Genomic DNA, 15,653 nt, shown 5'->3' with positions numbered 1-15,653 from the left:
TATGGATTATGGACTGGTAATTTTGCCAGTAGCGACACTTTGAAGTCAAAACAGATTAATGAGCAATTTCATAAAATCAGTTCCAATGAAGAAACAAATTCATCTACAGCTTGGATGGCCTTGGAGTGTGAGTGCATTGTATGCAAATGTTCATTTCTGGGTGAACTTTTCCTTTAAAAAGAAAACTTGTGTAAGATCAGTGGTGTGGTATATTGAAAAGTGACCAACCTCAATCATTTTCTGATTCCATTCTTCCTTTTCACATTGTTTATCAGCTCAGAGAGCATTTACTTCAAATAAAATTTAAGAAAATATTCAAAAAGTGGAAAAAAGTGACTAAAAGCATGTAACTGAAAATTTGATGTGCTGTCCCCATGTTGAAGATGGCCTGGGAATAATAGTGTATTATACGATACATAACCATAACCACGGTGCGATCTATGAAAAAAAGCAAAGGGGAAGATGCTTTTAAAAACTTTTTTTTTCTTTATCTCCATAGGTGGAAGGTAAGGGTAATGATATAGCCTAAGTAACCTAATGTTAGTGTAATCTGTTAACTAGATAAACTTTAAGTTGGCTTGAGAAAGATGGACCAGAAAGTTTGAAAAGTTTTACATTTGATGGTTTGACATTTAAAGTAGTTTTAACAGCTTAAAGTTTGAATCTTTTGAAGGCAATACAGTCTGTCATAGATATAAAGATCTTCCTCATAAAATCTACAACCATCTCCTTGGTTTTTAAGATGTTAAGATGGAGATGGTTGTGGTCACTCCACAGTTTTTCTGCATTTTGATCAAAGAAATGCAGCCTTGATGAGCACAAGAGACTTCTTTTAAAAACATATTGAACAGTATAGAGTAGCTCAGATCTGAAGAGAGCTGTGCTGCAGGTCTCCTGTCTGACACAGTTACGTCTCACATGCACTTGTGAACAGAACTGCCAATGGTCTGGACAACAGTTCTTTTGTGCTCAGCAAGTCTCAGCTGATTGGTGGGCTGGGATTTGCCTCAAGTAGCCTACTAATGAGTTAATCCATATTTGTGTGATCAGCTACTTAAACTTTGCTTTAGTTATAAAGTAATAGCATATGAAAAGTATCAACAGTTTATATTGATCAGACCCAATGCATTTCTCATAACTTTGGAGGGATAAAGTATTATTTTTTATGGCTTTTAACAGCTAATCAGAGTGAAATCAATGACAGAAACCTGCTCAAGCAATGGAACAAACTGTATGTCAAAGGAATGCAGAGGGAATGAGAGCGAGCTTTATCACTCATTTGCATCAGCGCTACATGAACAGAGGTGGAGCAATGCATGCAGCCCAACACTATAAAACCATCAGAGCTGCGACATTATGGACCGCTTTGCTTCTATTACTGGCCTCATATATGCCTGGAACGCAGCTCACTAAGGTACATCTGCTCCTTTCTCTTTCACAAACTTACTATCAGTAAATTTCTGTCTAATTTAGTATGATGGTTTCTAAACTTGCTTAATTAAATTGAATGAAATAATAAATAAAATATTTAATTCTTTTTTTGAAGGGTGGCCCACTGGATCTCTGTAGAACTTCTACTTCACAGTATCCCAGTACTCAAAACACAAAGGTGAGGGGTTTCCTGTTTTTGTCTTTTGAAAAGGAAAATCCGGTCCCGTCTGCGCCAAAGGAACATAAACACCTCCTGCAGAGAACATCAATCCTGAGCCTGGTTTTGATCTGCACCTTTATTACACCACTGAAATCTGTGAACATTTACAGGAGCTACAACCACTCATGGCAAATCCAGTCTGTGAAGCTACAGAGCAGAAGACACAACAGCCACAGGGACCCGAAAGGCCAAATTCACATCAGAAGTTTAAAGCAAAGCTCATGCAATGGGTTTTTTACATTGCTGGAGACATGGCTGCGTTCGGTGAATGGATGCAAGGTACATGAGTTTGTAGGAGTGTTTGCACATGAGTAATTTAGAAAATGATCAATGAAATAATCATATTCAGGTATGGAAAAGACCTGTTCAATAACCCAGCTAAACATTCGTGTTTCTTTCACGACGAAGATGACTGAACAAAGTGATATTGTATCTCATCATTCTAAAACTGTTCTGTTATCTGTAAACCAGTGGGAATCTGTTAGATTTGCTAATTTAGTTGATTTACTCCCCAACTTTTCAATCCAGATGCTGACACTTTGTCTCTAGCAAGTTGGATAATGGGTGATCTACACCCGACTGTAAAACAATATGCTCTTACCTTATATGTTGTGTATTTACTTTAAATCCAAAACAAACATCCCAGATATGCAGATTAGGAGTACTGCAGTCATAATGTAAATGTTCATAATGCAAATACAGTTTTGTATTCAAATGTCTATGGAGATTTTCTTTGTATTGACCATGTTCTGTTACATATTTACCCTGTTCAGGGCAATTTATCTTGCTCCAGATTCTGGACTGGGTGCTGCGGGGAGCTGCTCAGGTGATGTTTGTGAACAACCCTCTCAGCGGGCTAATCATCTTTGCTGGACTGATCCTGCAGAACCGATGGTGGGCACTCAATGGTTTTGTTGGCACTTTGTTTGCTACGATTTCTGCCCTCATCATTGGTCAGAACAGGTAAGTAGGTGATGACGTATAGAGCATTTACATTATGATGCTCTAAATGTTGCAAGTTTTCAGTGTTATACTGTATTCCCCTCAGAGGTGCAATCGCAAACGGCCTGTATGGATATAACGGCATCTTGGTTGGTCTCCTGATGGCGGTTTTCTCAAATGCAGGAGATTGGTATTGGTGGCTGCTTCTTCCCAACATTTTCATGTCAATGGCATGGTGAGTTCATCTCTTGGTTCTTCAGTTCATTCATTTGGGTTTGTATTAAAAAAAAGGAAAGAAATAAATAAAAGTTGATTGTAATACCCTATAAGATTTTTTTTCCTCTGCTAATTGCAGTCTTGATCGTAGCTGGTAGATTTCACAGAAAATCACATAGTGTATAATTAGATTTGTTAGTTTTAGACATTGAACCCTTCCAGTTGGTGGATATCAAACATATTTGATATTTTGAACAGATTTTTGAACACATATTGTTTTCATTTGTCACGCGTCTCCTATCATCGAGACGTACATTTCTGCATGAGTATGTTGCAGAGGTGGGTTGAGTACCCGAATGATCCTGGGAGCTATGTTGTCTGGGGCTATATGCTCCTGGTAGGGTCTCCCAAGGCAAACAGGTCCATGGTGACAGGCCAGACTAAGAACAGTTCACAAACCCCTTATGTCAACATTTAAATCAAGGACCGTGACGTCGCCTGGCATGGCACAGCCGGTGCCCCACCCTGGAGCCAGGCACGGGGTTGGGGCTCGCATGCGAGCGCCTGGTGGCCGGGCCTTCCCCCATGGGGTCCGGGCGGGCTCAGCCCAAAGGAGTGATGTGGGGCCACCCTCCTGTGGGCTCACCACCTGCAGGAGGGAGCGTAAGGGGCTGGTGCATAGTGGATCGGGCGACAGTCGTAGGCGAGACCCCCGACGACCCGATCTCTGGCTGGACACGGAATCTGGCTTTAGGGATGTGGAATGTCACCTCGTTGGCGGGGAAGGAGCCTGAGCTTGTGCGGGAGGTCGAGAGGTACCGACTAGAGATAGTCGGGCTCACCTCCATGCACCGCTTGGGCTCTGGAACCACACTTCTTGAGAGAGGCTGGACTCTCTACCACTCTGGAGTTGCCCATGGTGAGAGGCGGAGGGCTGGAGTGGGTTTGCTTATAGCCCCCCAGCTCAGCCGCCATGTGTTGGAGTTCACCCCGGTGAACGAGAGGGTCGCTTCCCTGCGCCTTCGAGTCGGGGATAGGTCTCTCACTGTCGTTTGTGCCTACGGGCCGAACGGCAGTGCGGACTACCCGGCGCTCTTGGAGTCTCTGGGAGGGGTGCTGGAAAGTGCTTCGACTGGAGACTCCGTCGTTCTACTGGGGGACTTCAACGCTCACATGGGCAGTGACAGTGACACCCTGAGGGGCGTGATTGGGAGGAACGGCCCCCCTGACCTGAACCCGATCGATGTTCTGTTATTGGATTTCTGTGCTAACCACGGTTTGTCAAGCATAAGGGTGTCCATCAGTGCACGTGGCACCAGGACACCCTAGGCCAGAGGTCGATGATCGACTTGTGGTCTTGTCATCAGACCTTTGGCCATATGTCTTGGACACTCGGGTGAAGAGAGGGGCGGAGCTGTCAACTGATCACCACCTGGTGGTGAGTTGGATCCGATGGCGGGGGAGGAAGCTGGACAGACTCGGCAGACCCAAACGTACTGTGAGGGTCTGTTGGGAACGTTTGGCCGAGCCCCCTGTCAGAGAGATCTTCAACTCCCACCTCCGGCAGAGCTTCGACCGGATCCAGAGGGAGTCTGGAGATATTGAGTCCGAGTGGACCATGTTCTCCACCTCCAATGTCACTGCGGCTGCTCTGAGCTGTGGCCGTAAGGTCTCCGGTGCCTGTCGAGGCGGCAATCCCTGAACCCGGTGGTGGACACCGGAAGTAAGGGATGCTGTCAAGCTGAAGAAGGAGTCCTATCGGGCCTGGATGGCTTGTGGGACTCCGGAGGCAGCTGACAGGTACCGGCAGGCCAAGCGGACTGCAGCCCGGGTAGTCATGGAGGCAAAAAATCGGGCCTGGGAGGAGTTCGGTGAGGCCATGGAGAAAGACTATCGGTTGGCCTCGAAGAGATTCTGGCAAACTGTTCGACGCCTCAGGAGGGGGAAGCAGTGCCCTACCAACACTGTTTACAGTAGAGGTGGGCACCTGTTGACCTCAACTGGGGATATCGTCGGGCGGTGGAAGGAATACTTCGAGGATCTCCTCAATCCCACCGACTTGTGTTCCATTGAGAAAGCAGTGGCTCGGGACTCGGACTCGACAGGGTCCATCACCCTGGCTTAAGTCATCGAGGTAGTTAAAAAGCTCCTCGGTGGCAAGGCACCGGGGGTGGATGAGATCCGCCCCGAGTACCTCAAGTCTCTGGATGTTGTGGGGCTGTCTTGGCTGACACGCCTCTGCAACATCGCATGGCGGTTGGGGACAGTACCTCTGGACTGGCAGACCGGAGTGGTGGTCCCTCTTTTCAAGATGGGGGACCGGAGAGTGTGTTCCAACTATAGGGGGATCACACTTCTCAGCCTCCGCGGGAAAGTCTATGCCAGGGTACTGGAGAGGAGAATTCGGCCGATAGTGGAACCTCGGATTCAGGAGGAACAGTGTGGTTTTCGTCCCGGTCGTGGAACACTGGACCAGCTCTATACCCTTTCCAGGGTGCTGGAGGGTTCATGGGAGTTTGCCCAACCAGTCCACATGTGTTTTGTGGATTTGGAGAAGGCATTCGACCGTGTTCCTCGCGACATCCTGTGGAGGGTGCTCTGGGAGTATGGGGTCGGTGGCCCCCTACTTAGGGCTGTTCGGTCCCTGTACGACCGGAGCAAGAGCTTGGTTCGCATTGCCGGCAGTAAGTCAGACCTGTTCCCGGTGCATGTTGGACTCCGGCAGGGCTGCCCTTTGTCACCGGTTCTGTTCATAAATTTTATGGACAGAATTTCTAGGCGCAGCCAAGGGCCGGAGAGTGTCCGGTTTGGGGACCATACGATTTCGTCGCTGCTTTTTGCGGATGATGTTGTCATGTTGGCCTCCTCAGATCAGGACCTTCAGCGTGCACTGGGACGGTTTGCAGCCGAGTGTGAATCGGCTGGGATGAGAATCAGCACCTCTAAGTCCGAGGCCATGGTTCTCAGTCGGAAAAGGGTGGATTGCCCACTTCAGGTAGGTGGAGATTGCCTGCCTCAAGTGGAGGAGTTCAGGTATCTTGGGGTCTTGTTCACGAGTGAGGGAAGGATGGAACGTGAGATTGACAGACGGATCGATGCAGCTTCTGCAGTAATGCGGTCGCTGTACCGGTCTGTCGTGGTGAAGAAGGAGCTGAGCTGTAAGGCAAAGCTCTCGATTTACCGGTCAATCTACGTTCCTACTCTCACCTATGGTCATGAGCTGTGGGTCATGACCGGAAGGACAAGATCCCGGATACAGGCGGCCGAAATGAACTTTCTCCGTCGGGTGGCTGGGCGCTCCCTTAGAGATAGGGTGAGAAGCACGGTCACTCGGGAGGAGCTCAGAGTAGAGCCGTTGCTCCTCCACATCGAGAGGAGCCAGCTGAGGTGGCTCGGGCATCTATTTCGGATGCCTCCTGGACGCCTTCCCAGGGAGGTGTTCCAGGCACGTCTCACCGGGAGGAGGCCCCGGGTAAGACCTAGGACACGCTGGAGGGACTATGTCTCCCGGCTGGCCTGGGAACGCCTCGGGGTCCCCCCGGAAGAGCTGGAAGAAGTGGCTAGGGAGAGGGAAGTCTTGGCGTCTCTGCTTAGACTGTTGCCCCCGCGACCCGGCCCCGGCCCCGGATGATGGATGGATCGATGGATATATATATATATTTCATCAGCCTTTACTCCAGTCTTCAATGTCACATAATCCTTCAGAAATCATTCCAATATGTTGATTTACTATCAATGATGTTCTTTTTATCAACAAAATCTCACAGGTTCCAAAAAAATATTAAGCAGCAAAACGGTTTCCAGTACTGGTAATAAATCAATATATTAGATTTATATTTTGAAGGATCATAACTCTGAAAACTGTTGATAAAATTCAGTTGATGAAAATTCTGATTTGCATCACGAAATAAATTATATAAGTATGTATTATATATACATATATAAATAACCTCTGACACAAAGAAGAGTGAAAACTCCTAACATAACCGCTAAGTTACTGAACATCTGAGCATAACGAACCAAATGCACATTGACGGATCTTCTTTCATCTGTTCTGCAAAATGTAAACAAATGTATATTTCTGCAAGCGTAAATATTGTGGAAATATCATTATTAATTGTATCTAGGCATGGGGGGGGGTCGTCATGTGACACACAGCAGCCACAGCATATTGGCAAATTAAGCATTATTAAGCATTATTATTATTATTATTATTATTATTATTATTTTCATTTTTATTAGAAACATTCCCAGAAGCATGAACTTTGTCTTTTGGAAGCTGCATTCAACTTGGTTCCCTTCTGTTATAAGTTACACGTACAACAAACTAATGTCATAGAGGTATCATGAACTGTAAACGAGTGTAGCCCAAGTTATACCTATTGAACTGTAGACAGCGCACATGGTGTTCATCCAATACAGATCTTCATCGCAAGCAAATAATAGCCATTGCAGATTTGCTTTCAATTCAGTGCAGATCCAGCCACGTCTTCAACGCTCTTTCTGTTCTTAAACGTTACAACTCTGTGTAAACCGTTTCAAACGCTCAGCGCGCACGGCAGGATACTGAACGAATCATTCAAACTGATTCACGAACCAATTCAATGGTTAGCCAACTGGTTTGATCAAGCCTTTGAACAGATATGACTCAAAAGAATGAATCATTCGCGAATGGGCATCACCCATTGCCCAGAGAAAAGTAGACGGCGCGTTTGGATCAAACTGAAGCATTTATAACATATATTGCATTAAGATAAAGTAACGAGAGGAGCGTGGCCCACAGTAACGAGGTAAAAGTACAGATTTTTTAAAATTAATTTACTCAAGTAAGAGTAAAAGTACCCATCTTTAAATATACTCCAAAAAGTATTAGTTACCCAAAAAATTTACTCAAGTAAATGTAACTCGTTACTACCCACCTCTGGTATGTTGTGCTTGAAATTACTAGAATGTCTGGTAGTGTCATCCTTGTTTTGTGTATCATGCCCAGCTTTTCTCTATATCAAATATACAAACCCAACTAGAGCTCAGGTGCAGGATAGGATAAAGGGAAAAAGCAAAAAAACGAATGAAGTATCCGCAAACTGATACAACTGCTCCAAAAAAATTAAAAGAAAAACTCTCTGAAACCATTTACATTTTGGCAAGACTTTGATGCCTCGTGTTTTAATATACAGTGCCCTCCACAATTATTGGCACCCCTGTTTAAGATGTGGTCGTGGACTTCTAAAAATTATCCTTTTTTTTTTAAACAACATAGAACCCAAATGCAAAAAAAGAAAAAAATCCAACCTTTTATTTAAGTACATTACTTTGGTGGTAAAAAAAAAAATCACACATTTAAAAAAAAAAAAAAAAAACCTTGAAATCATGTGTCCCACAATTATTGGCACCCCTAACAATTCCGCTGAAAATTTTAATAGATTTTATTAATATATATTTTTCTGTAGTTGCTAAAGTTGGTCAGGGTTTCTAGGAACTTTTAATTAGTAATTCATGACCTGGGTATAAATATGACGTGACACAGAGGCCTAATTCTCTTACCCATTTGTCAACATGGCAAAGACAAGAGAACACACCATTCAAGTAAGGCAGATGTGTGTCGACCTTCATAAATCAGGCAATGGCTACAAGAAAATAGGCACTCGCCTTAACTTGCCCATATCTACAGTCAGAGGAATCATTAAGAAGTTTAAAACAACTGGAACAGTGACAAACAAGGCTGGAAGAGGTCCCAAGTTTATCTTGCCACAACGCACAGTGAGGAGGATGGTAAGAGAAGTAAAAAAAAAAATCCTAAGCTCAGTCACAGAATTGCATCAAAGAGTGGCATCTTGGGGTCACAAAGTCTCCAAAACAACCATCAGACGCTCTCTACATGCCAACAAGCTGTTTGGGAGGCATGCAAGGAAAAGGCCTTTTCTCACGAACACTCACAAACGTAAACGTCTGGAGTTTGCTAAGCGGCATAGGGACTTCAAATGGGATCGTGTGCTTTGGAGACTAAGATTGAGCTTTTTGGCAACAAACACTCTAAGTGGGTCTGGCGAAAAACAAAAGATGAGTATGCCGAAAAGCACCTCATGCCCACCGTAAAGTATGGTGGAGGATCTGTGATGCTGTGGGGCTGTTTCTCTTCCAAAGGCCCTGGGAACCTTGTTAGGGTGCATGGCATTATGAACGCTCTGAACTACCAGGACATTTTAAATAAAAACCTGATGGCCTCGGCCAGAAAGCTGAAGATGGGTCGTCATTGGGTCTTTCAGCAGGATAATGATCCAAAACATGTGGCAAAATCTACATAAAAATGGTTCAGCAGTCACAAACTCAAGGTCCTCCCATGGCCATCTCAGTCCCCAGACCTCAACCCAATCGAAAACCTGTGGGGCAAGCTAAAGAGGAGAGTGCATAAGAGAGGACCCAGGACACTGAATGATCTAGAAAGACTGTGCAAAGAAGAATGGTCAAAGATCCCTCTCTCTGTGTTCTCCAATCTTGTGAAATGTTATAGGAGGAGATTAAGGGCTGTCTTGTTGGCAAAAGGGGGTTGTACAAAGTATTAACATCAGGGGTGCCAATAATTGTGGGACACATGATTTCAAGTTTTTTTTTTCTTAAATGTGTGATTTTTGTTTTACCACCAAAGTAATGTACTTAATTAAAAGGTTGGATTTTTCTCTTCTTTTGTATTTGGGTTCTAAGTTGTTTAAAAAAAAAAGGAGAATTCTTAGAAGTCCACGACCACATCTTAAACAGGGGTGCCAATAATTGTGGAGGGCACTGTATGTTCAGATTTCATGAGTAGTGTATTGTAGCCACAGGGATGGATTAAAATGTGAGGAATTAAGCTTCTTCAAACAAAAATGTGACAATCACATGGAATGTTTAATCAAAGACTGTCATATGATTGAGTTACATAAACGATTGAGGAATGTAAAACATTCAACAGCTATCTTGTTTTTTTTTTCCTCATGGGGTGTGGACAAAATGACTTGAAAATCTGATTGTATCTATCTAAATATAAGTTTGTCCTGCTGGTTTTTTCCTCTGCTAATTGCAGTCTTGATCGTAGCTGGTAGATTTCACAGAAAATCACATAGTGTATAATTAGATTTGTTAGTTTTAGACTATGAATCCATCCAGTTGGTGGATATCAAACATATTTGATATTTTGAACAGATTTTTGAACACATATTGTTTTCATTTGTCAGGCGTCACCTATCATCGAGACGTACGTTTCTGCATGAGTATCTTGTGCTTGAAATGACTAGAATGTCTGGTAGTGACATCCTAGTTTTGTGTATCATGCCCAGCTTTTCTCTATATCAAATATACAAAAAAGGTGTGTACATCCCACAAACCCAACTAGAGCTCAGGTGCAGGACAAGATAAAGGGACAAAGCAAAAAAACGAATGAAGTATCCGCACACTGATACAACTGCTCCAAAAAAATAAAAATAAAAACTCTCTGAAACCATTTACATTTTGGCAAGACTTTGATGCCTCGTGTTTTAATATATGTTCAGATTTTATGAGTAGTGTATTGTAGCCACAGGGATGGATTAAAATGTGAGGAATTTAGCTTCTTCAAACAAAAATGTGACAATCACATGGAATGTTTCATCAAAGACTGTCATATGATTGAGTTACTGTACATAAACGATTGAGGAATGTAAAACATTCAACAGCTATCTTTAGTTTTTTCCTCATGGGGTTATGTGTGGACAAAATGACTTGAAAATCTGATTGTATCTATCTAAATATAAGTTTGTCCTGCTGGTTGGCATTCTATACAGGGCACATTTCACAGTTTAGTGATGATCTTTTGCTAGTCTAGACCACTGATTCTCAATCGGTTTTGCTTTTTACGTTAGGCTTACTTTAAACGTTTATATGAGATCTAGTGGTGATCCAACACAGTACCAAAATGGTTTATCATACAGAAGTAGACTGAATCAGACTAGACACACTTTCACACCTCCAAGAAATGTAAAGCATTTCCTCCTATTTCTACCTACTCCTATTTCCTATGCATTTGGCAAACTTTACACAATTATATAGTTGCATTTTATTATTTGAATAATTTTTTTCGCCCTATCAGTTGCCCATCATTTATGAACCACTAATTTAGACTCCGTGCTGAATTTTATAGTGCTAATAGTGTTGTTTTCTCCAGTCCCATAGTGTCCAGTGCCTTGGCATCCATCAACAGTCGGTGGGACCTTCCTGTCTTCACCCTGCCGTTTAACATACTAGTGTGTCTCCATATGGTGGCTACAGGCCACTACAATCACCACTTCCCTCAGGTTCTCTTCCAGCCACGCACATCCATGCATAACTTGACATGGTCTGAGCTGGATTATCCTAAGGTAAGTTAACAAGTAAAAAAAAATAATAATAAAAAGGCAAAAATCAAAGATTTCAGAAAGGGAAGCTGTCCCAAATTTGCTGATGATAAGCAGCCACTCCCCAGAACAAGAAAAGGTGATTGTGCAACAGTTCTGTTTAAGAATCTTCTAGATTCATGTCACATGACAGTGAAGTGTGCAGGTTTATCACGAGATACTGTAACTGTAACTGAACATTTTTTTAAAGATGTCTATCACATGATCCTTAAGCAGGTATTCTCAAGTAGGACTGTTTTTACTGTATTTTTCATAAAAAAAAATACTTATTTAAATAATAATAATAATAATAAATATTCCAAACTTTTTACTATATTTTGTTTTTCTTTACAGCTCTTCCGCTCAATCCCTGTGGGTATTGGACAGGTATATGGGTGTGACAATGCTTGGACAGGAGGAATATTCATGATCGCCTTGTTCATCTCCTCACCCGTAACATTTGCACATGCAACTATTGGATCAGCAGTTGGTATGGTGTCAGGTAAGAGGTCACATTTGAACATTTAATTATAAATAAAACTAACATCAGACATCATTTAAACTCATTTTAAGTTGCTTTTACTGTGACTTTTAGGTCTTGCTCTTGCTGCACCATTCCAGAACATCTACTTTGGCCTGTGGGGTTATAACTGTGTTTTGGCCTGCATTGCCATTGGTGGGATGTTCTACGCTCTCACATGGCAGACACATCTTCTGGCGGTGGCCTGTGGTAGGTTCATACCAGCTATTTTCTCTCCTTCCTAATTACGTAATAACAATTTCCTATCACTGCATGTATATCATTACACAGTTATGAGCAAATGACTGAAATTACTGTCTTGTTTTCCCATAGCATTCTTCTGTGCATATCTTGGCTCTGCAATCGCAAATGTGATGTCTACTGTAGGTATCATAAAGCCAGAACATGAAATACACAAAAAAATGTGTCTGATTTTAATTGGTTTTAACTTGGTATTTTAACAGTTCGGACTCCCAGCATGCACCTGGCCCTTCTGTCTCTCTGCTCTCACTTTCCTTTTGATCACTACGGAGATAAAAAACATTTATAAACTGCCCCTTGCTAAAGTCACCTACCCTGAGAAAAACCTGATATACTTCTGGAAGATGAAGAAAGAGGAGAGGATCGCCAAACAAATGAAAGAGCAAGAGAAAGACATAGCATCACAGCAGATGAAAGAGAATATTATAATGGCTGCAATGGAAATGAAAGCTCATCAGCTTCTCGATGTTTGCACTGTGGACGTTCTAAAAGAGGAAAGCACACAAAATATTTCAGACAGGAAGTCAGAGGCAATTGAACTCGATTTAACTCAATTATAAATCTCCCTAAAATGGTTCACATGATGTTTATTTGCTCAAGGAAAAATAGATAAGGGAAACATCCCCTTAATTTACTAAGCATCATTTTTCTTTTTCTTTTTGTACATGTGCCAAGTTTTTTTTTTTACGCTAGTCACAATCTATTCTGTATAAATACCAATATATAAATGTATGTAACTCATTTTCTGATGAGAATGTATTGTTGAATAGATAGCCTGCACTATTTCAATGTTTTCATCATCTGCAGCAGCACTGTGTATTACTTTTTGTCTTTTATAAATTCCAAATAAAATATATATTTGAACATAAAAGTGTATATCTTTGTAATATAAGCATTATACTCATCTAGTCTCGTTGAAACAGAGATGTAGGAACACTTATTAAAATAAACATTATTACACACTGTTCAACGGATATTTTAGTAATGTGTAATCAAAGGCAGAAATGTCAGGAAACTTTGATATTTTTCCATCTATTCAAACTTAAATGTGACCTCTTTAAAAACATTTAGTGTTAACAAAGTTGTTTATATTACACTTGCATGTGTATTGTACACAAAATAGAAACAAACTGTTTTCATGTGCAATACTTGTAGATAATACATGATACTGTATATAGTTACAAAAATGGGCCACGATTAGCAATCCTAATCATTTTATACAGCTCATTATCATTTCTGTTGTACATTACTTAACATCTTCCCTGTTGTGTTACAAAATAGAACTCTAGCTGATAACATAACTGCAGATAATAAAAAGTGTCAAAATGTCCTGATGCTGAAAGACCAGCCTGCATAGCGCACAGGTATTTGATTGTGTGGCGTCAACAGCAGCAGCAGTTTGCCAAATTGAAAAAGCTCTACTTCATCAGATAACAGTACCCATCTGAAGATTAAAATCTCCTGCATGAGCTACCAAAGATCTCAGCTATGCTGCTTTTATGTAACAAGCACACTAATTTGATCCTACACAAGGTCATTGCAAGGAACAGTGGTTCAGAACCTGTAACTCCTGTTCTCGATGAAACATGACCATTGATTGTCTGCTTGACAGCTCTCACTTTTGATGTGATAAAAAACAAGACAAATGTTCTGCATTACATCAGATTAAAGAACAACCTAGAAATTTCCACGATCAGGTTTGCTTTTTCATAAACTGTAATAATGACTATGTAAACATGCTTTTTTTTATGAATTTTGCAAACGATTTAGTGATTTTGATCAGATCACAGTGAAGTAGATGCAGGATGTTACAGTGATACAGTGTCATTTGAGGATGAGGTCAGGTTGGTTGTCTACTTTGTGCGTTACTGATGTGTGGAGTTGTTAAGGTCAGTTGAGGCCAGGGCCCGTATTCATAAAGAATCTTAATGCAAAAAGTAGCTCCTAGTGACAAAATTCTAAGAAAATTCTTAGAAATGTGGGCGTTTACTCTTGAAATTAAAGAAAAAATCCTAGTAAGGAAAAAAATAATTCAGAGAGCATCTTAACCATTAAAAGAGGTCTTAAGGTCAAACTTGTTAGGAGCACAGACGAGGACTTTTAAGAGGCTTAAGAGTTTCTTTAGCAGAGGAGAAAATGGCAGAAAGACGAAGAGGCAGAAGAAATGTGTTGCAGACAATGGATAACAGTGAGTTAATAAGCCGCTGTAGATTAGATCGTGCAGGGATCATGTTTGTGACTGATCTTATTAGAGACGTGCTAACATCTCTGACACAGCGCAGAAATGCCATAGCGCCAGAAATTAAAGTAATCACTACATTATGATATTTGGCAACTGGGAAAATGCAACAATGCAATAGTGATGATTTGGGTCTATCACAACCTTCTGTAAGCAGAGTGATTACACAAACAATTACAGCACTTTCAGAACATCTTGTGTCGCAGTTCAATTCGTTTCCACTGGACATTCCCACCTTGCAGGCTCAAAAAACTGCATTTATGAGTATAGCAGGCTTATAGGTGCGCACAAGCAGGGGGAATGCTATACGCTCCCATGTCTGCTTCTTGTCCCTTGCTGTGACACCCGGCCCGAATTTTCCTTTAAGAATGGCCTTGTGTTCATCCACTAACTGGGCTCACAGTAAACACTGTTCCTCTGTCCAGTTTGGCTTTCTCACCCTTCTTGGTTTTGATTCCATGTTTGATACATTAAAACCAACATTCAAACCGCCACTTAAATAGGACAGCAATCACTGTAATTGGAAAGAGTGGAACAATGTTTATCATTCTAAGCCAATCAAATACCTTATAGGAAATTAAAAGCATGGTAAATAAAAAAAGGATTTATATAAACCCACATATAATGTGTGTGTGTGTGTGTGTGTGTGTGTGTGTGTGTGTATGATAGAGAACGGTCAAATAGGAAAAATTACGCATGTAAATTCAAAGTGAGAATTAGAATAGACCCTATACTTAAAATCACTCTTTTTTCCTTCTTGGACAACCAACCAATCACAGTCTTCAAAAGATGGCACTGCATTACATGCAGGAACTCTACTGTGATGGAAATCACAACATGGGCACAGGAATACTTCTAGAAAACATTGTCGGTGAACACAATCCACCGTGCCATTCGCTGTTGCCGGTTAAAACTCTATAGGTCAAAAAGAAGCCATATCTAATCATGATCCAGAAGCGCAGGCGTTTTTTTCCGGGCCAAGGCTCATTTAAAATGGACTGTGGCAAAGTGGAAAACTGTTCTGTGGTCAGACGAATAAAAATTTGAAGTTCTTTTTGGAAAACTTGGATGCAATGTCATCCGTTCTAAAGATGACAAGGACAACACAAGTTGTTATCAGCGCTCAGTTCAGAAGCCTGCATCTCTGATGGTATGGGGTTGCATGAGTGCATGTGGCATGGGCAGTTTACACATCTGGAAAGGGACCATCAATGCTGAAAGGTATATCCAAGTTCTAGAACATATCCTCCCATCCAGACGTCTTCTCTTTCAGGGAAGACCTTGCATTTTCCAACATGACAATGCCAGACCGCATACAGCACCAATTACAACATCATGGCTGCGTAGAAGAAGGATCCGGGTACTGAAATGGCCAGCCTGCAGTCCAGATCTTTCACCCATAGAAAACATTTGGTGCATCATAAAGAGGAAGATGTGACA

The 15,653-nt window shown here is 41.8% G+C and overlaps 1 protein-coding gene across 1 annotated transcript; it reads left to right on the top strand.

Moving 5' to 3' along the window:
- Positions 1–820: 820 nt before the first annotated feature.
- Positions 821–12,629, top strand: slc14a2 (solute carrier family 14 member 2). Its single transcript, XM_059547666.1, has 10 exons — positions 821–1,414; positions 1,547–1,609; positions 1,762–1,930; positions 2,425–2,614; positions 2,700–2,828; positions 10,986–11,178; positions 11,548–11,695; positions 11,789–11,923; positions 12,047–12,096; positions 12,178–12,629. Exons 1-10 carry the CDS (start codon positions 1,220–1,222, stop codon positions 12,532–12,534), a joined length of 1,629 nt encoding a protein of 542 aa, XP_059403649.1. The 5' UTR covers positions 821–1,219; the 3' UTR covers positions 12,535–12,629.
- Positions 12,630–15,653: the final 3,024 nt, after the last annotated feature.

This window comes from Carassius carassius, chromosome 4, assembly GCF_963082965.1.
Source record: "Carassius carassius chromosome 4, fCarCar2.1, whole genome shotgun sequence".
NCBI classification, from domain to species: domain Eukaryota; kingdom Metazoa; phylum Chordata; class Actinopteri; order Cypriniformes; family Cyprinidae; genus Carassius; species Carassius carassius.
This window is presented reverse-complemented; position numbering and strand designations above follow the sequence as displayed.